Source organism: Mastacembelus armatus, chromosome 8, assembly GCF_900324485.2.
Source record: "Mastacembelus armatus chromosome 8, fMasArm1.2, whole genome shotgun sequence".
Classification (NCBI taxonomy): Eukaryota; Metazoa; Chordata; class Actinopteri; order Synbranchiformes; family Mastacembelidae; genus Mastacembelus; species Mastacembelus armatus.
The window spans coordinates 17,715,432-17,736,889 of record NC_046640.1 but is presented as its reverse complement, the minus strand read 5'-3'; the positions used below and the strand labels follow the sequence as shown (position 1 = coordinate 17,736,889).

Genomic DNA, 21,458 nt, shown 5'->3' with positions numbered 1-21,458 from the left:
AGTTGATATCAACTATATCAACTGAAGTTAATATCAACTTTCCATATGTGTAGAAATGTGGATTAATGAGGCCCACTGCATGTATACACACACGCAACCATTCTGATATGCATGCTTATACACACATCAACATTCACCTTTACTTGTGCCTATATTTGGGGTTATTGTGTGAACAGGAGATCCTACATGAATCACATTCTTTGAAACGCAGTGTCAGTGTTGTCGATCACAATGACAAAGTGCAGTGGGTCAGCTCAGAAGAAGCAATAACTGGGCTCTACACCTCCTTACCTGTCAGTCTTGGTTTCTGCTTGTCTGCAAATGCTGTCAAACAATCAATCTTCCCTACCTCTTTTACATGGTTCCTCTTTCTTTCTGGCCCACTGCTACTGCCGGCTCTGTCTCACTCTACCTCTGATTTACTATATCTGATCCAGTACAGCTTTCCCTCAGTTTCGCATGTTCTTTAACCACCAAGCTTGCTCGTTATGTGTGAGTTTGTTTGAGTGTGTGTGTGTGTGTGTGTGTGTGTGTGTGTGTGTGTGTGTGCAATTGTCAGACAAAGGAGTCTTTTGTTGAATTATGTACAATGTTATTGTGTTTAAGGGACAGAAAAGCACCTGTGTATGTGTGTGTGAGACAGAGGAAACATTCCTCAATTAAATACCTAATAGGATTTAGGATGTAGTTGGAACTGACTATAGTTCATTCAGTTGCTTGCATAATCATTTCCACTGGTATGCTTTTTGAAATGGTGCGATCCTGAAAGGCTGCATCAGGATCTGTGCATATTACTGCAAACTACCTGACAGGGAAAGGGTTAACCACAGCAAAGATCTACCAAGTGTAACACAGTATTATCTCCCCAGCAGTAATAAACACGGCTCACCTAAATTTAAGCCAAAAAGCACATTTTGTCAGGTCACTGTCAGTAGGAGGCTCAGCTCAGCAGTGATCAGCATGTCCTGTGATTAAAGACTGTTTGCCAAAGAGTATGTCATGAAGGTTCTGCATGGTGTGAACTGACTCATCGTAATGCGTATGTTTCCACAAATACATTGTTCCTAGAGGTTAGAGAAGAGAAATAAGATGCTGAGTTGTCTGGATGCTGTGAATTGTATTCACACATTTGATAGGCAAACAAAAGCTATTGCTTTGATCACACCAACATTAGAATACTTACCAAACCAGTTCAACTACCTATGTGTAGGATTTTGACATTGCTGACCCTGGTTTCCAAAGTAAGTCTGATAAAAGGAAGAGTGGGAGGTGTGTCTGTTTCAGTGTGGATTATCATCAGAATGCTTTTGTTTTCCTACACTCATTTGGGAGTATTAGGCACAACAAGCTAAAACAAATCTTTGTGGTGCTGAGTGACCCACTATGGGTCAATCCACCCACCCCATTTATATCAAAGAGAGTAATCTAAATAACACGAACACTTCTCTGTATAAGACATTATAGTTTGACATCCTCCAAAATGACCATAGACGTGACGTAATACCTCTCTAAAACAGAGAGGATTTATTGGATTGGTATGGTATTAGATTGCATTAGTTTTAGCTAGTCATACCTAATAAACTGCCACCTGAGTGTATTTTTAGCATTAATTAAACTGCATATGCTTACTATATCCTGGCTAGCCTGAGTCATGCAATATATTAGTCATGCTTTTCTTGCTGAGTCACGCAATCTTCTCCCCTCATTGCATCCCAGAGGCACTAAATAAAACAATGCCCTCCCTCACTGCTCTTAGGATGCAGTGGACACTTTGATTTGGTTAGTCTTAATTCTCCAATCCGGTTAGTAAAGTTTTCAATATCTCTACAGTTACCTTGAAGCAACTTTGTGCCTTTTTCATTGTCCCTGGATGGACAACCAAGGAAGAGAAAGGTTGTAGTTTCCATTACGTGCTGATTAATCTACCAACCAATGACTTGAATGCAGCTTTTTGGGACATTTCCAGCCCACCTCTGAGACAGAGCAAGTCAGCAGATAAGGTGCCGTCACATAGCAGCTTTAGCAAGGGCCAGTATAGAGATAAGCCGTAAACTGAGCAACATGAAAGTGTATCTTTAAATTAAAGAGTTGCACTGAGGTGCTTCTGCCTTGCTTCTTTAACTTGCCTCATCCTGACTCTCTCCCTGACTCGCTCTCTCTCCTTGGGGGCTTGGGCCATGGTAATTTACTGCTGCATATCAGCCATGAAGTTTCTCTGTGAACCTCATTGTTTTGTTCACCTATGGGCACATGTTAATATATTGCTACCAAGTCTCAAACCATTGAATTTCACTTAGGTACTCTTTTTAATTCTCCTTGCTGGCTAGGCTATTTATTGCTCTGTCTTTTTAAAGAAGCACTACTGGTACTGAAATTCCACTCCATCTCATTGTTTGCAGTACACCTTGAAATTGTGGAGAGGTAAGAAAGTGTCAAAGAGAAGGTTGAGCTGGTTGCTATACAGATACTGCAGGTATAGCAAAAACATTTACACATGCACCTACTGTATAGACCCTGGTTTGGATATCTTCTTTTTTCATTCAGCATTTCTCTTCACACATTTTGTGGTGCTGTTGAACGTTTGTTCAGTTGGTGATGGCAAAGCAATGTTATTACTTCTTGAAATCTCTCACCCTGCTCTCTTTACAGACAGGTGCCACGGCATTATGGCCACTTTGAATTGTCAGCACCTGGTGAAGCATATCGAAGCTTGGTGGAGGTTTTACTTATTTTATCTGTGTAGCTCATGATGGCCTACAAGAAATACTGTAGCAGCAAATAAATCATGAGAGACATCCTCAAAGCAGACTAATATTTTATATGTATATCTATGTCACCCAATATATGAGCCAGTGAACTCATGGCAGTCATGAACACTAGAATAAATCACGAATTAATTTGAGCAATAATGAGACCATACTCTATTGATTCAGCTTCATTCCAGCATGTTTGAAACTGTTGTTGTTGCTGTTCCTGCCATTTTAAGACATGAATAATTAAAGGACCTTCCTTGCAGCAGATCAGGATGGCAGAGATTGAGCAGGCATCGCTGAAGTCAGAGCAACTGTCAGACAAGTCCTCATCCCCTGCCCTGCCAGATGACCTCAGTCTGGACGAACATACAGGCTACCAGCTGCTGGCACAAGAGAGAAAGGTAGGTATGAGCAGAGTGAGAAAATGCTTAAGAGGACTCATTTTCTGTATGACCAGAAAGACAAGGACACTAAACTATCTTTCCTTTGAAGTGTCCATGGTTTCTATCCAACATAGATCTTCTCATGAATACATTTTCCCACCAGTATCTGCTTAGTTGCTATCCTGGGTGGCTCTCATGTTTCCCTCTCTTGCACCCACTCTCCCCTTTTGACTTTATCTTTCATGCTTCTCCTTTCTCACTGTTGCCCCACTGGTAATTGCTTACCTACTCTGCACATCCCTCTAGCCCCTCTATCGCCATCCCTTGACAATCACCCTTTCTAGATGTCCTCCTCTATAATGGGGTAATGCTCCTTGGTTCTGGATAGACAGATAAGCCTGCAGTAGTTAACAACCATGGTGGTGAACCACTGCTCATTAGAGGATGGCAAAAAGAAAGGGACAGAGACAAAGACAGAAAGTGAGAAATGATCTAAAGTTAGAGATTTTATTTGTCAAAAAGTGATTGTTTTTATATATATATATTTTTAAGAATATGTTTATATGTGTGTGTATGATTGAGGGGGGTGAGGGTGGCATTAAGCATGTGTGCCAAGGCTGTTTGAGGATTTGGGAGACTGGTTGTTTGAAAGGGGCTTGTTCAGGAGCTAGGACCAAATGGCTCAGAGGTACAATGCACAAAAGCATATCCAAACTCCCACAAATACACACACATACACACAATCACACACTGGTTCTGCAGTCCCTGCATGATAGTAATTATAATGTACAAGGTAAGAGCTTACAAAGCTGAAATCCTGCCCTCATCTGCCACCTGCTTTCAGCTGTTGCAGACATCACACACAAATTTATAATCAAACTTTTGTTGTATCAGTGTATAATATTAACATGACAATAACAACATCTTTCAATTCATGATCAGTTCTGGAAAGCCCAAGCGGTGTTGTGTGTAAGAGGACATGTTTGTTATCTGCAGGAGGACTGAGAATCTGTTTTTTCTCTTCTCATTATCTATCAGACAAGGCCTGATACAGTACAGTTAGTAATTTTAGCAAATAACATGTCTCTCTGGTTTCAATATATATTTATCCTCATCTTACATGTCTAATGTAGCTTGTTTTAAAATTTGAGAAACCTCCTCATACCGACTTGATTAATCTACCTTGGATATTTGTCAGAAAAAGTTTCTCTTCAATATCACATCATGCCTTCTCTTTCAGGGAAGGGGTAGCAGCGACTCTCGCAGCTCTGAGGAGGCCGGAGGTGGAGGAATTCGAAGCAACCAGCCTCAGACTCTGGTGCAGAGCCAGGTGCAAGGGTTTCGTCAGCACTGCAGGGCCCTCTGCACTAATGCTGAGTTGGAGCCCACACTACAGGAGATTGAGATGCAAACACACCAGCCACATATGTGCTCACCTCACTGCAGCCCTGGTAAGTAAAGGCAGATAAGTTCAATTCAATGCATTATCAGGTTTGTTCTTGTTCAAAGGAATGCATAAATGATGCTCATAATAATGTGAATTTAAACTGGTATTTGCCCAAACATATGAGGTAAATTGTAATTTCATTCCTTACTGTCATTTGCTTGTCACTTCACTTGCCAATTCAAGTAGTGGGTAAATTAAGAGCAGAACATAAATATTAAATGGACTTTTTTTTTTTAAGATTTTATTAAACCAGAGCAACATCTTATAAAGAACAGACCACAATTTATTTGAATGTCTGGGTCCCAACATTCTGCCTCTAAACAGTGATGACAGAGAAGACAGACTACAGTGGGAACTTGAACCACTGCCATAAACTGTCAAAACTGATTTGTATGACAGTTGTGTAGATTTGCAGTTGGTCTCCATTTTGACATCAAATGGCATCATAAAGCATACACCAGTCCCTTACTACACAACAGGAACATTCAGTTTATCTAAAATCTGTCAGCTTAAATGAAGCAGTTTCTTCCCACTGTCCCACAACAACACGACTTGTAGGAAGCATTTAAGATAATCTATAAAGTGAAGTGAGATGTTTACTATGTACAGATATACTCCACCATTATAGCTGAATATAGATATATTTAGCTGACAAATATCTCTCTCAAGAAAGGACGAGGAGACAACTGTAAAGAATGTTTTTTTTCTAAAGGTGGTGTGTCCAGCAGCAGCAACAAAGAAAGGAACAAAGAAGAAGAAGGAGGTCCCAGTGGCATTTCTCCTCTCTTCCACCCTGCAGGAAGAACCATTCCAGCACCTCCACGCAGTAGGAGCCTAAGGTTGACAAGGAGCCTCCGGCTGACCTCCCCATCTTCCTGGGCTTCCCTCCGCTCCGCAGGAGCTCATAGAAAGATGCTTTTTACACAGGTACGGGAGGTTAGAAGAAGGGCAATTGCATTGAAATAGGCTAAATTAGAAAACAGGGCACAACAAATAGATCTCTGTGTGTTTTATTTAGTTTGCTTATGCAACTAAAAGTGTTGGTTTTTAGAGTTTCTGTCTCCACTCCTATTTCTCCCTGGTCTCTTCAGTATCCATCCCACAGTGACTCGTCCCTTGCTACAGGCAGCTCTGAAGGCAGCCTCCAAACCACCCTGGAAGAAGGACTAAGCTTCAGCATCTCTCCCCCACAGAACTTGGAGATGCCATTGCCGACAGCTCCTTTACCACTTGTGTGCCCACTCCCACTACCTGAAGACAGCACTACTCTTTCCTCGCCAGTCCAGTCCCTGAGACCACGGCCAAGTTTCTCATCAGGTCTAACCCTCCAGGCCACCAGAGGCCACCAGAGGAGCCAGAGCAGCGGACGAGGCAGCACCAGCCCGGGCTACACCCGTGACGACTCGATTGATCCTTCAGATGAGGACCTGGGTATAGGCATTGGATCATCTATTGGTGGTTGTGGTTCTAGCCAAGCAGGCAACAGTGAACACTTGTCAGAGACACTGAGCAGCTTGTCGCTGACATCACTGCTGACGCCCAGCTCCCTAGTGTATCTGGGAGGAACAGTGAAGAAGTGCAACAGCACAGGGAGTCTGGACCAAGGGGGGATGCTGCTGTCATCCCGGGGCAGGGAGGGCCGCAGGGAGATTCTGGGCCTGGAGCTTATGGATCCCCAAGGGTTCTTGGCCAACCCCTGGACAGGGGTATTACTTGATACAAGAAGAGGAGAAGGAAGAGGGGAAATAGAAGAGGGAGAACAAGGATTCAAAGGGAAGAGCTCAAGCCAAACAACAGTAGGGCCTTGTCGGAAAAACAGATGAAATCTGCTGTCTATTCTTCCTTTGTCTCTCCATTCCTTGGATCTAAGCCCATTGCTGTCCCTCTCATTCTCTCTGCTCCCATCAGTGAGAGAGAGGTTTGATGACATGTCTTGTATTCCCAAAACAAACCCTCATCTTTCCCCTTCAGCCCCTTTCTACACATACGTGACAAGTCCATATCCTTTTTTGTGCTACCTTCAGGAGTGGTCTTGGTTATGGCCTGCTGGTGAGGAAGTGCCCTGCAGAGTTGTGGCCCAGGAGCTGAGGATAGGTCCTTGCACACCTAGAGGAGATTCTGGTCACACTGGAAAAGTAGAAGGCCCGTTGATATCAGGAAGTCAGCAGGAGCAGATGCAAAAGAGCTTCAACTTAAAGACAAAAAGAAGGCGTCGTGTTGCTCTACTGTAGTTTCTTTTTCTCTGTGTCAGCTCGGGTTCGCTGATGTTTAAAATGCAAAAATAGAAGTACCCAAACTGAAATAGCTATTCGTGCCAACAGAGACAGTTTGGATTTGTTTATGTCTGAGGCAGTGCAGAAAGTAAGTGGGCGGAGGCTCTGAGATGGCGGAATACATCAAGGCGGAAGGAAGGCTGGGAAAGGAGAAGGCAGGTCATTTGTTTGGCTGGGAGAGCAGAAAGCGGATCTAATGTCCATCTGTTCTGGCAGACGGAAACAACAGGTCCTACTCACTCTGGCACAAGACCTTCTGCTGAGATCAGAATAAAATTCAAGGTGGAGGAGAGTTCAAGTGTGTGTGCTCATGCTTGTGTGAGAAAGCACTGCCTCAGGTATCCAAGGCAGAGTAAATCATTCTCATTGCTTCACCAATAAGACATAGGTATAGGCTGATCAAAACTTTTTGCCTGTCAACTTGGTCTTGAGTGGCAGTGGAAAATGAAATAGATTGCAGAGGTATAACCATGCATGGAGAGATTTGTGAAATTGATTTATTTTTTATCTCCAGCATCAATCACTCACTCCAACATGAAGAAATTAGAATAAAGTTTGAAGAAGCTTTACAGACCCCATCAGAAAAAATATGTGTGGCTCGCTCTCTTGTGTGCACAAAAAATGGTTCACAGCTACTTAATAAAGTGAGACCTCACACGCCACTTCCTCTCGCCAAGCTTAAGGATTTAAGATGAATGAACAAAACTACAAGAGTTGTAAGGGACCTTGACTGCATGATGGAATTGCATTTAACCAAGATTTTTATCTATATACAAAAGTGTATCGAGATGTCAATGTTGGGTGATAACCATGTGATTTCTATTTCACTATTTTTGTAGAAAACAGATTAGGCATGTTCAGGTGTTACCGTTACTTTGTCCCTGTTTAATTTAACCTGTACGGTCACTTGTTGTCCAGGACTTTTTGTCTGCCAGTGGCTTCCAGTTTTATAACATTTTTAAGATGTGGACAGTGTATAAAACAGCGAAGCAAAAAATTTCCCTCCAGCACATTTCTCCTTGGGAGCACTGGTTCCTCGTGGAATTTTTTCAGATGTTGGAGTCCCAGAGGACAACCAGAGATGGGAACAGCCATATTCCCTCAGCACGAGGATGGCTCCAGCTCACACACATTCCTGGTTGCACACAGGGAACTTTGTTTGCTTTTTAGCCTCCTGTGCTAAAAACCATGAATAGTGTAAACCATCTCAATGAAAGCTTTAATTTGAGAATTTCACCACAACATATCGATCATGGACACATTAGTGTTCCTAAGCATGGTTCTCGGATTGCAATACAGAATGCCTATTCTTGAAATCACATCCTGATGCACTCATCTTCTCTTCCCCATCCCTTCACTATGTTGTAGCAACCCCTTCACATACCATAGTTTGATAACAAAAGCAGACACTGTAACAGCGAACAAAACTTTGCATCTTTTAATGCAAGCTTATTTTGGCTTCTGCCATTTGACTAATGACTCTGTCCAAAAAGGAGATGTTTGTCTTTATGCCTGATTTCTAGAGTTAGACTGTTGTATCCATAGTGTTTTGGTCATTAGCTTACTTTTTTAATTTCTCACAAAGAATGAGATGATGTAAAACCGTCTGAGGGTTTGTTCTTTTTTATCATGCAAGACCACTTTGATGACTATGACTTATCACAATGTGTTAAGTTTTAAATAGGCTAAAGACAGGTATGTGTGTGTGTGTGGGTGGGTGGGTGTGTGTGTGTGTGTGTGTGTGTGTGTGTGTGCATTTGCGTGTGTGTGCACATGTATGTGAGTTTGCACGAGCATGTGCGTGCATATGTGTGTTTGACTTCAGGTGAAGTGATTATTTTTTCCTGAAGTGTCCTGTTCATTAGTGAGGATACCTGAGAGTAAAGGTTGAAGAAGGAAAACATGAAGCAACCAAGGGCTGTTTTAGCTTCAAAGAATCATCCTCCTGTCTTTGAGACATCCTTGTGTCAGTGCAAATGGCATCAACGATTGAAGCCTGACTACACAGCAATAAATGTTCTATGTGTATGCCCTGAGTAAATGATGTCATGGTGATTTTTATCTCCTCAGAATACAAAAGTATTCATTACTATCTGTTTCAACTTGTCTGAACTAACAACCAATCAGATAGCACCTCTGCCCTCTCAGAGACCAATCAGTAGAGAGATGGGCTGCAATTGGACAACATGAACAAATGAGGTTAATAAACTCAGGTTGGGGAGTAAAAACCACTAGCAGAATTTTAAGAGATAACTGTAAAGGTGTGGTCAGACTGAATACAAAGCAAAGTTTCCCTTACTTTATTAGCACAAATTTGACTGCTGGAGTGTTTTAGCATATGTTTATATAGTATTCTTCAAACATTTGATATGGCTACACCTCATATACTTAAGTAATGTGTAAGTAGTGCATGAGTCATGATGATTTAATGCATGAATTAATGCAGAATGAATCATGAATCCCTGTTATTAAATTATGTCATATCACCAACTGTTATCAGTTCATACTAAGCTCATACTAAGATCATCAACTAAGAAATTTTAATTCACATTTATGTAAATGTGGTTCTGCTGTGCTTGTAGAGAGGTTGATAAAATGCATACATCTGAAATGAGCCTTTGTATGAAACACAGGTAATTTTGAGGCATATTAGCAAATATATGAATTAACATTCCTTAATTGGTGATGTTTTACTTAAGCATTACATAAGTATACGAGTTGTACTCTTATTGTAAAATGTTACAGTTCATACGATACACACAGTTAATTCAGCAGATGTTGGCTGTAACTAACTAAAAATGCACCAACTATATGAGCAGATTGTGCCTTTCTACAGTGTTTGCTACAGTTCTGACTCAGACTGCTTTCAAAACTTTCTGTCATTTGCCTCCACACTTGTTCTCGTCATCTCTGTATGTTTATGAAGTGGGGTCCAGTAGCTCAGGATAAGCACATTTTTTTCCCCCATTTTTAGCTTGTGGCAGATGTGTTTTTGCTTCTGTTCACGCTGTCTTCAGCAAACTTGTGTCCACCTCTACACTGAATTTGTATGCAATCACACTGCCTCTTAAATCTGCTTTGTGTTCAGTCTAAACACACCTTACAAGTGTACATTTCACATTTGTACATATCTTTGTATTTTGATCTGCATGTCTGCCTTGCTATCAGTGACCAGGATTATATCATTAGTATGCATTTCATAAAACTGTACAAAGTTAAAGGCAATGCCCAATTTTTTTTTTTACTGCTGCTATGAAACCACTAAAAAGTCCAATCCTTCTCATGAGTAAAATTATAAAATATAATTTTTTGGGTAAGTAAAAGCTGCTGTTTATTCTTTGTCTTTATACATGTCATTTCCATCTAAATAAATAACCACCTGATGTGATAGCTGGGAAAAAGAAGGTTGAGCTGAAAACCAGATTTAGGACAGGGACAGAAAGTAGATAGTGTACAGAGCTGATGTGGACAGCGGGACAGACTAAGGCTAAAAGACTGAGGTAGTGAGATCCTGCAGGAGCAGGAGACTTCTCCAGACAGCTTGTCAACAGGCAGCCTTGCTCAGCAGAGCTGCCAGTGCGAGAGAGCACATTAGACATGCACGCTGAACTCTGAGGTGTTGTTTACCTCACACCCCCAACCATCCAGCCCTCCACCTCATCTAACCTCTCAAAACCAGCTTTCCCTGCAGGCCCCTGTCCTTCAAATGTCACCACAGGAGGCTGAAGGTGTGTGTGGGGAGCGTGCATGTGTGTGCATTGATGCGAGTGCAAACAAGTTTGCTTGAATGGATGTGCTATTGCATTATTTCTCTGCAAGGTCTATAAAAGAAGTGTGTTGTCATCTGAGATTTTGGGGCATTAACTCCAATTTGCCTTTCATCAGCTGAAGAGAATATGTGCACCCTTGCAACCTAAACTCCAACTGTCAGTATCCAATAAGCTAACCCTCTCTCTATTGATTACCTTTCATGGGATCACACAAAGTGCCCTGAGACATTGAAGTCCCCTGGGTGCGAGAAAGTTTTTTCACCTTACCTGCTTCACTCTAACCTTGATAATGCTTCTGTGCAGTGCAGGTTGTAGTTTTACAGCTGTAGGGAGAGAGCTCAGGCTGCTAATTCTTGCTTATGTTTTTATACTTGTGAATTGCTCCAACAAGCAAATGCTCCACTGACCAGTCAAGGCTTTTTAGTTTTCTTTGGAGACGTGTAAATAAATGTACTTTGAGTGGGTTAAGACAGGCTTTGTTTCAGAAGGTAACATCACTGCTAAGTTTCTAGAAGAATTAAAGGTAGTTGGAAAATGATTGAAAATGAAATGAATAAAAATGATTCTTTAAGTAATCTGTACCTCAATGTTTTGTCAAATATAGGTCTGATAAACAGCATCATGACAGGGAAACTTCAACCTTGTTCCAATGTGTTTTCAAACTGATGTGGTTTTTTAAAAAATATTTTTTGCTTTTTCCAAAGGGAAGTGTGAAGCTTTTTCTCAGACAATGAGTAAATTAGGAGACTGTCACCTGTTTTTAAGACTCTGTCACCTGATCCAGCAGTGTGTGACGTGTTAGTGCTGCTTTAACTTGGACCCTGAAACAGTGACATCAAGATCATTTGGATACAATCCACTCAGAGAAAACCGACTGAATGGTCAGTAAGCATTATAGGAAATTCTCTCAAAGATATGTTGCTCTGTTACAGATTTTGTTTCACTTAATTTATTTGGAAAATGAAGATGCATGAGTTGTGTTTTATTTTTAAATGCAGGTTTTTGGGGATTAGTGTCGTAGGAATGAAGGTCTCTTACTGTCTCTCTCTTTAATTACATCAGTGTGCAAAACCTTTACTCACACCTTGGTCTTTCCCGACACACACCATAGATCAAAGGTGTGTATGGAAACCAGTTCCTGTCAGCTATCAAGGTTAACTGTCCAGGGAGTTGTCCAGGCACATCGATTGTATCACAGGCTCCAGGGAGAGAGCCAGATAAAGGCAGGTTATGAAGGTGGCACAACAAAAGGATGAATGAGGTGGCACAGAAATGAGCTGACTGTATGCAGTAAGACCAGGGGAAAAGGCTGTCAATCTCCAGGCCCTATTTCAACTTTGAAATCTAAACTGTTTCCAAGTGTTTGAGAGTCTCCTGTCTTGTTGTGAAGCTGCAGCAAATTGGGTTTGCCTGAGCATCACAGCTAATGGCTGAAGCTTATCCCCTCACAAACTGTTTTCCCCACGTCTCTCTCTCTCTCGCTCTCTCTCGCTCCCCCCAATGTTCCTTCCACTTTACCTCTGCAAAGTAAAGCCATTAGCAGAGAAAGAGAAGCTGTGACAGCTGAAACCATGAGATTGGGAGCAGTGCTGACATTGCTAGTTTCAGCCTTGCTGCGCTTTCATCATGATGGATGATTGACTGGTTTTCTCAAAACCTGGCCTGCTGTTTTGTAAGATAATAGTGAAGAATAATACAGTAAGAATGTCAAGCAACTGGTTTATGCTTTGAAAGATTTATTCGAAGTGCACTGCAGCAGCTCAGTCATATGCTGGGCTGTGTTTTCTCAACAGATTTGAAAACCCAGTTCAAGCTGTCACATCTTTTGCCTTGTTTGTGTTTAAAACTGCATTTCTTGTTAAGATGAAAACAAATTTGAAGGTTGAAAAACCTCACACGGTTTAAGAATTTTCTTATTACATTTACTGCTGAATAGTGTGAATAAATAAGAGCATTAAGGAGGATAAAATAATGTGCCTGACCTCTATTTCAACTGCTGAACAAGGAAAAAGGAAAAAAATAAAAAAAGGTTAAAGGATCTGGAATCACTATTTTAATAGCAGTGGATGAATGACAACATGGAAACAATGTGAAAGGGATCAGAACAAACAGAGAATTATTATTTAAACTAAATACCAACTTTCAGCTCATTTGTGATGTTGTGTGGTCCAAAACCTTTGTCTTGGTTTATTCACTTTGTCTTCACTGTCCTTTGCAGTGAAAAAACTCAGTATTAGAAGCAAACAAATAAATCAGGCCTTTTAAAGAGCAGTTACATACAGTCACAGGATACAGTTTTGCTGAATTTGTAATAAAGTTTGCTGTGCTGCAAAATTAGATGTACAAAACAATGTTTATTTGTTGTCCTCGAAAACAGGGAATATCGAGAGCTACAAAGGCAGTGTTTTTTTATTCATGCAATTTCTTTATTTGTTATTTAGTTGGACTTTTAATTATGGTAACCTTGTAAAAAAAATTTCCTTGCACTTCAAAGCAATTACAGTCAGGCAGTGCACAAACAGGCCTTGGTTTTGGCTTTGACTTTCTGCTTACCCCAGCATATTGTGCTGTGTTGTGTGTATGTAAAACTGAAGAGCATTTTTATTGAAGATGTTTCAGTCAACATGCATTTACTCACTCTCTGATTGGCTAAAAAGAAGCAACTGAGTTAAGATATTTGAAACATTTCAGAAGTGCTGAGTGGATTTAATGGTAAAGTGTTTGATGCTGGTTGCAGCTTTAAAAACTCAGTTTCTCAGAGCCAAGTCTTGGTGTTAAGAGCTTTTGGCTGCAGACTCATGCATGCTGTGCTATAAGGACAGTATAAGTGAGAATAAGAGGCAGAATATCAGCTGCACTAACATTCCTATTATGTGTGGCCCAAGGTTGGAGTGAAGGGTGAAATTTGAAGGCACATATAAATTTCAAAGACTTTAATTTTTCCTGAATATATCTTTAAAAAAAGTCTTGCATCTGAAATTTATTCAAACTAAAATTCAAAATCATGAACTTACTGTTGTCCTTATAATGCTGCTTGTCCTTTCCATCAGTCTCTGAACTGGTTAGACATGGTAGATTTACACAAATCTCTTTGTGTGAACAGTGAGAACAAGTTCATCCTGAATTGACTACTTCAATTATGTCGTTGTGACATTGGTAGTTTTAAAGTAAGTTTATTCAATGTGAAACGGTCTACAACATAGGACATGGTGATATTGACTCTTAATCTTCTCCAACCTGAGCAAACTGAGAGTGAAATTTAAGATAGTCTGTTTCGAGGCAATGCCAAGCAAGGTTTCCAACTGCAAAGATAAATATTTTAGATGTCAGACCATGAGGTGAAGCTATCATTTCAACATCCTGTAATATTCTATTTTAATGATGTTTTTTAAGTTTGTTTTTCTGTTTTTTAGCTTGCATGCTCCATGGGCAAGTTAGCAAGTTAGCACCCCTGTGGACATCCCCTCACCTCTGTATGAAGAGTGTGTATACTGTGTTTGTGTTTCTGCATTAAGCCCATTAAACAGCCACCTCCCTTCCCAGGTTCATGTGAGGAGAGTTCCTTAGAGCCTTTGTCTCCAATCTCATATTTATCACTGCAATTAGGTGCTCTGCTGAGCGTGTAGGCCCACACTGGGCAAGCATTTCTCCTCCACTGGAGAGCCTGTCTTCCCCATTTACCTAAGAGCCCGCTGAGTCCATGCACGTGTGTGTACAAGACAGAGGAAGAAAGAAAGAGACTGCCATCTTTGCTGCAAATGGAATTCTGAGAACCTGCTGATTGTCAAGTGATGCATCCTTTTGTTTGAACCTGGATCAAGAAGCCACCGGGGCTTCTTCTGTAGCAAGTGTTGTCTTTTGTCCTTGCTGTGCCTGTGTCTGTACCGATGAACGGTGACAATATCACTGACAGACAGAGCTACCTGACACAGAGGCAGAGATACAGCTACGTGGACAAAACAATGCAAAGAACAGGTGGGACAATGAATGAGGTTGAAACAAAATGAAGAAAGGAGTGACGTGCCGAAAAAGGCAAGAAAGGGTAAAGCAGAACATGCTACATTGCTTTATTTAAACTCCATTGGCAGATGACAAAATTGCCCATATTTAGCTTTTGGATATATAGTGTATCTCCATGGGAGCCCAGAAAGTGAGGCCAATACTCAGTTAAAGTATCGGTTTGCAATGTTTTAATGCTGTCAAAACCAGTCAGGTGTCCATATCAACACTGAAACAGGTTTCACTTGTTTGTTTGTTCATACTGGATATTATTCACTTTCACTGTAAATGATGGACAAACTCCTTCTCCTTGTTCTAGTGTTATGTTGTTTAGCATGAACATTGAGGTAAGTGCATTCCAATCAGTGGCTGCGTATCACTTTTGATGTCTGTGGCTTTGATGCTTGTGAAGGGAAGGGAGATAAGGTGAGGCCAGACACTAATAAGCAGAGGGAGAGAAAAGAAAAGGGCTGATGCAGGGATCTTTCAAAGAGACGCATTTTTTTACATCACTGCTAAAGAGCTGGAAGATCAATGGCGGAGATTTCAATATGAACCCTTGAGGTTTCATTGTTAGGTTGACTTTATTGTTCATTTAAGTATTTTTTGTGTAGCACAATGTATCGGTTCAACTAATTAGGGACACTAGTTAAAAACATTGGTAGTGCTCTAGTGACACAGGAGAAACTGAAGAAGCAAAGTGTGATATCTACAAAATAAAGAAAAAGATAATGCTTTAGTCTCATATCTGTGTTCTTGGCCCTGCATGGATCACCAAATGGACTCCAGACTGACACAGACATCTAAGGACAGGAGGGTATATTTGGTTTCTTGGGTGTAGATGTAAATATGTCAATAAGGAACTAACTTAATGCAGAATTTCTCTTGCTGATTTCCAATAATTAACCTATAGATCCAACCTGTTCAGTTCTGCCAAAGAGTATTAATGAATACTAAATCAACCTTGAGGTAATTTTTTTATTGACCAAATGCTTTTTTTTTTCTTTCATTTTTTTGGAGCAATTTCTGCAGAATCTGATGTCAGTCCTGAAAACCAAAGACCATTAAGCTCTCATTGTTGGGCGTGACAACAAGGAGCATTTTAAAATAAACATTGACAAAGTAAATTAAGGACTGTGGTGCTTTAGTAAACCAAAATTATGTATCAGAGAAACACTGACTGCAAGTAATTACTTCTTTCAGATTGTTTATTTATTGCTGAAAATTGATGTTGATGGGTTTGGCTTAAAAAAGGAAATATGAAAAATAAATAAGCTAGCCTCAAATTTTCTACTGCCATTAAAAAAATCTTATTTTACTTAAATTCATTTCAGTACAAATAAAGTCCAATTTGCTCCTGTTTAGGGAAAGCACATTGTAAAGGATTGGTTTTTTTATTAGCTGCATGATGTCAAGTGACACCGTGGGCTAATTCCCTTGGTTTATTAGTTTTACCAGATCTGGAAATGTGTAGTGTGACTCTGTTTGCTTTTTTGGGACGGTCTATTTTGTTGTTCTCTCTGATTTGTGTCAGATGTTTTCTTTGCTGTACATATGGTACGCAGCCAACTAAAAAAATAGAGTATAGTAGATGTGCTCAGGAGATTATTTTGGCAGTGACAAGAGATTTTGGTGTGTATGTGTTCATGTATCAAGTCAAAGCCATGTTAGTAGCAAGTCCCATTGTCTAGCAACATTATCACAGCATTGCTTAGATTGTTTGATGTTTTAAATGTCTTGAAAACAAGTATTTTTATAGTTTATAGTGGCAGAGTACACGAATAAATTAGAAGTGTGCCCCCCATTTCCAAGCCCAGACTGGCTGTCCAGGACTATATGATCTCATCATATAGTCAAGGCTCTTTGACATAATAATAATAGAGGGAGAGGTGTGCCCTGTACTGTAGGTCCAGCTTGAAACCTAATCTGTTTAGCACTATTTACAAACTGTAATATGGCCTTCTTAGCCAGCTGAGGTTTTTTGGTTACAGCCGGATTAAACATGAATCAACACCAATTTCACTCCAGCTGTTTCACTGTAATGGCTCCATGGAATGTAGAATTGTTAAGGTATGCAATCTTGAGGTAAGCAGATTTGAAATGGACCCTTTTGGTGTACATTGAAAATAGGGATGTATTGAATCAGTTGCCAGGAATCAGCAGGAAACATTAACATCATAACATGATCCACTGTATCCTAAGACCCTGGCTCTGTATTTTGTTCCATCAGATGTAGAATGGGTTTATGTTGATGTCTGAGTGAGATTAAAGATTTTTTTTCTGGTGCCCAAAGTGTCGCTCTGATATCTGATGGGTTTTAAAGACCAAGTGAGCTAGGGGAGGTACTGAGCAATAGCTTAAACCCAGGGTAAACAAAATGTTACATGGAGCATGCCTGTGTGTGTGTATGCTTGCGTCTAGAGCTGTAAAGTTGACCTGCTCTTCGTTTTGAGGTGAGAGTGAGGTGTTTGTCAGCCTCCACTGTATTTTCCATTTCAGTGCACATCAGTGCAAATGTCAGTCCTCATTTTCTTCAGTCTGAAAAACACACACACACACCAGTAGACACAACAGACTTGCAACTTGCATATGGTCATTCCCATTGACACAAAATAAATATACACACATTGTATACCTTGACGGCACTCAATATATGTAATTCTGCTCTTTACACATTGCTCTTGTTTTTGCCTGCCACTTATATTATGCTTTTCTTCTGTCTGTCACTGTGTTTACTGTACCACATAGTGATGGCACATCCAACAAGCTGATGCAGATTAGTTGTATGCCACTTGGTTGCAGTCACAAGAGAAAACATACGAGTAATTTACAAATTAATCTGAATACACAGAGTATATAGTATATTCAGTGAATACGCTAAGTTATACATTGATCTACTGCTTTAATTCTGCCCCTCCTCCTTCCAATCCCTTCTAATTTCTTCAGCCTCTACATGTTCCTGCCCTTTTTGTGCCTTTCTTCTACCTTGTCATCCTTTAGTGCTGTGGTGTCATTCAGAGGGACAGTAGGAAGAGGGCAGAATAAATCAGGCAGGAGGAGGTCGGCCTTGCTCAGTGTCCGGTATGGCCTGTAATATCCTTGCAAGGAATGAGCACGGTGCTGATTTGCATGATTACGCAGCATCCACCAGACACCTAGAGCTTCATTACTCACAGCTAACACACAGGATGATTACAGAAAATGAGCCGCACACACATACAAATGCAGGCGCAAACACTTACACCGAGACACACAAGCACACACAAATACTGTACATCAGCGTAATGCCACCTGACACTGTTTGCAGCTGAGCAGTGGCATGGCTGATGATACATCTAGGAACACAGTACATACAGTACACTGCTTCACTTGTTTGAAAGCCCATTTAAGGATGCTTACATGGACATTTTCATTGCAAACGCTCTGAGGTGCATTGCCTGTTAGCATGTTAACCCTTCTTTAACACTTACTTGTCAGTATAATTTCATATCTGGGCAGAATAAAAGACAGCACTGCTGACCACAGAGCATCAATGGACAGGTACATGACTGATTTCTGTACAAGGCAAGCGGGACAATCAATACAGAGCTCCTGAAGCCCTGGATCGATGAAAGGCCAAAAGATTCACAGTGCAGAGGCCACCGCCCATTGTTCCATGGTGCAGTGCTTGAAAGCTTGTAAAATGTGTGCATGTGACAGAGAGAGAGAGAATGTGAGCTTTGCTTGTGTCTTCTGCACAGACATGCATGAACACCCCCTCCCTGCTGTCATAGGAGAGTAGAAGTGTTCACGGGTGTTTTTAAAATGTCTTTGAGGGCCTAGCAGAGCCATCTTTTTGTGAGCGTAGCATGGATCAATAACTGCTAGGCAAATTTATTGCACTGACAGCACCTTGGGCTGAGGGACTTGTGGTCAGACCAGGAACTTGAGGTTTGTGGAAGATTTAAACCTTTGGGTTACATAATGCTGAAGGTGCCTGTGAGGCAGACAACACAGGGGAGCTACACTGGGCTTGGATTAATAAGCCTTAACTTCATCATCGCGATGAGGATAAATTAGAAAATCATGTTACTGTAAAAAAAAAAAAAAAAAGCAAGGAGCACCAAGAGACATGTTGCTGCAATTCAATTATTCTGTGATGCAAGTGCAAGTGTTATATAGTCACACCATTAACTGTACATCTGTGTGTTTACATGCTGCATCCCATGTGCACGTATCCTCTTTGAGGCACTGCCTTCCTGTACTTTGAAATCACCAAGGTGCAGACTGTGTTTCATTCCACTACTTTTCAAACAGCTGCTCAGCTTTGAAGTCCTACATGAGGCTTTTTATCTTGGTATCTTATTTCATTGTATTCCCCTCTGCAATGCCATGCAAAATCCCAAGGGGTCCAATAAATACCCAGAGTCCTCCATCTCATCCATAACACCCAGCTGACAATGACAGCAGCATGGGTGGTGGGAAGGAAGAGGGGGGTTCATTTTTTGTTTTAACTAGAACAGAAGGGAATTTCCAGTTGTCCATGGACTGTGATGACGAGCTTAATTAATCAGATATATAATTCATGGGATAGAAATGTGTGCTGTGAAAGAGAAGGGTTGGGTGAAGGTGAACACAAGACCATCAGCATTTTCCTGGAAAGGAGAAGATAGAGGAAAACACATCTGAGAAGCATCATTTTCACACTATCTATACATTGTCCATCCATCCATCCATCCATCCATTTTCTATACCCGCTTATTCCTTAACCAGGGTCACAGGGATCAGCTGGAGCCTATCCCAGCTCTCTTTGGGTGGAAGGCAGGGGTCCACCCTGGACAGGTCACCAGTCCATCACAGGGCCACATAGAGACAAACAATCTCACACACTCACACTCACTCCTATGGGCACCAATCAGCCTAACATTTTTGGACTGTGGGAGGAAACTGGAGTAAACCCTATACATTGTCATTACTCTCAATCGACCTATAAATTGCAAATGACCCTGAATGCAGAACATCTGCTATTACAGGCATCTTTTGAAAATATTACATATTAAACACAATCCAGTAGGTTATATTTGCTAAGTAAAGTAGATGTCCTTTGCTTTTTGCTGCTCTTATGCTTAGGAGATTATGTTGGTAGTGACAAGAGATTTTGGTGTGTATGTGTTTATGTATCAAGTCAAGGCCATGTTAGTAGCAAGTCCCATTGTCCAGCATTGTCCAGTTGAGAACCACCAGGATATGATTAAGATGTGATAGCTGAAAACATTTTGTGATTATCGCCTTGTGTACTGGTGAAGAGCTGTGTCATATGTTATAAATCAAAGATGACTGACATGTACCCCTTTAACCACCGCTTAGACAGTGAAAGCACCAATAATTATAAAATGGTCTGTAGAGCCTCTTTAGGTCTCTAACACATAAGCATGAGATCAATCATTTTTCCATACCCGCAGAAAATGAATGGATTTACCTAAATGGCAATCAGAAGACAAGTGGGTCAATACCCATGAACCAACAGAACAATGATCATTCACAAGTGACAGGGACCGAAAAAAGAGCAGCATTAATTCAGTTTGTAACGAGAGGCCTTTGGGTGACACCGTCTAAGATCAATGACTAAATATAGGTGATGTTAATGGTTTTCTAATGATGCTGGAGCTTGTCATGGTGCTAAAAAGTCAGTCTTGTTGATGAGCCACACAATTGTGTGGTCACCTTTGTTATCTTGGGTTTTATATTAAAAAAAAAGAAGAGTAAATGAAAATAACAGTCTTCCATAATGATGCTCTTTTCATTGTTCCACATTAGTCAGCCAGACTTTTGGTGATAATTGCCGTTTGTTGTGCTCCAGATCTCCTCCAGGCTTCTCTCCCCTGCTGGCTGTGTGGGGAGTGTGTGTTAGCTCGGTCTGTGGAATTACTTTCATTTCACCTGATGCATATTTCCGGGATCTCGCAAATGTGAGTTATGGTTCAAATTAGGTAAGGTCAGCTTGAGCCTTTGACATGGAGACAGGGTTACAGCAGGGGATGATTTGGTATCGCTGTGTATTTCACGTGTGAGTCGCTGAGTGTATCCTTGAAGAGTTTGACATGAAATAAACTTCACCCACATATTAGACCCAAAAATGTACCCAGAGTACTCAGAGTCTCTGTCTGAAACAAAAACTTCATAATCTAACTATTTCATAATATAATATATTCTTTAATGGTTGTATTTGACAGAAACAGTGAAAAAAGTGATTCAACCTCTTATGTCATTATTTTCTCCAAACATGCTCTAAACTCCTTCCTGCTTTTTATGTCTTTTATATTCTTGTCACTCTCACATTCCAACTATTCCTTCTTGAGCTTTCAGCAACACAGGAGACAGGATTGTCCTCACTCCAACAACCACAAACCCACAAAAGGGCTCTGATGCTCAGGTGGGGGAGACTGAAAACTCTCACCGTCTGCCACCCGGTTTCCAAGCTCCAGGTGGCTCATCCAGGGCCAGAACTGCAAAGACTGCAGGGAAAAAGAGAGAAAAGATAAGGAAAGAACATGAAGGAGGAGTCAGACATAGAGAAAGACAGAAAGAAAGCTACTGGGCTGTTACTCGTCGATTCAGAGCCCATTCCTGTGGTGGAGCCATCTGCTGAGGGAAGGAGGGAGACGGTGCAGTGCAAACACTAAAGGATGATCCAATGTGGTTCCTTTATTGCTATTGAGAATTCTGATTTTACAACTTGCAGGCTAAACAGCGAATGCCTAACTAAACCCCAATCTAAACATGTATGTGATGAGAGAAACAAGTTTTCGGTTTCACTGTGTTAGGTTGAGAGATGACTCGACGCTATGGATTTT

At 40.9% G+C, this 21,458-nt stretch overlaps 1 protein-coding gene across 4 annotated transcripts in view; it reads left to right on the top strand.

The window, feature by feature from the left end:
* Positions 1 to 8,570, top strand: part of LOC113141275 (voltage-dependent T-type calcium channel subunit alpha-1I-like) — a 126,931-nt gene extending 118,361 nt beyond the window's left edge. For 2 of the 4 annotated variants that reach the window (XM_026325592.1, XM_026325594.1), the window contains 4 exons: positions 3,017 to 3,154; positions 4,377 to 4,587; positions 5,296 to 5,510; positions 5,675 to 8,570. In XM_026325592.1, coding sequence (XP_026181377.1) covers positions 3,017 to 3,154; positions 4,377 to 4,587; positions 5,296 to 5,510; positions 5,675 to 6,406 — 1,296 coding nt within the window. In that variant the 3' untranslated portion in view covers positions 6,407 to 8,570. The remainder of the gene's footprint in view (positions 1 to 3,016; positions 3,155 to 4,376; positions 4,588 to 5,295; positions 5,511 to 5,674) is intronic. The other 2 variants (XM_026325593.1, XM_026325591.1) reach the window with 2 other exon arrangements.
* Positions 8,571 to 21,458: the final 12,888 nt, after the last annotated feature.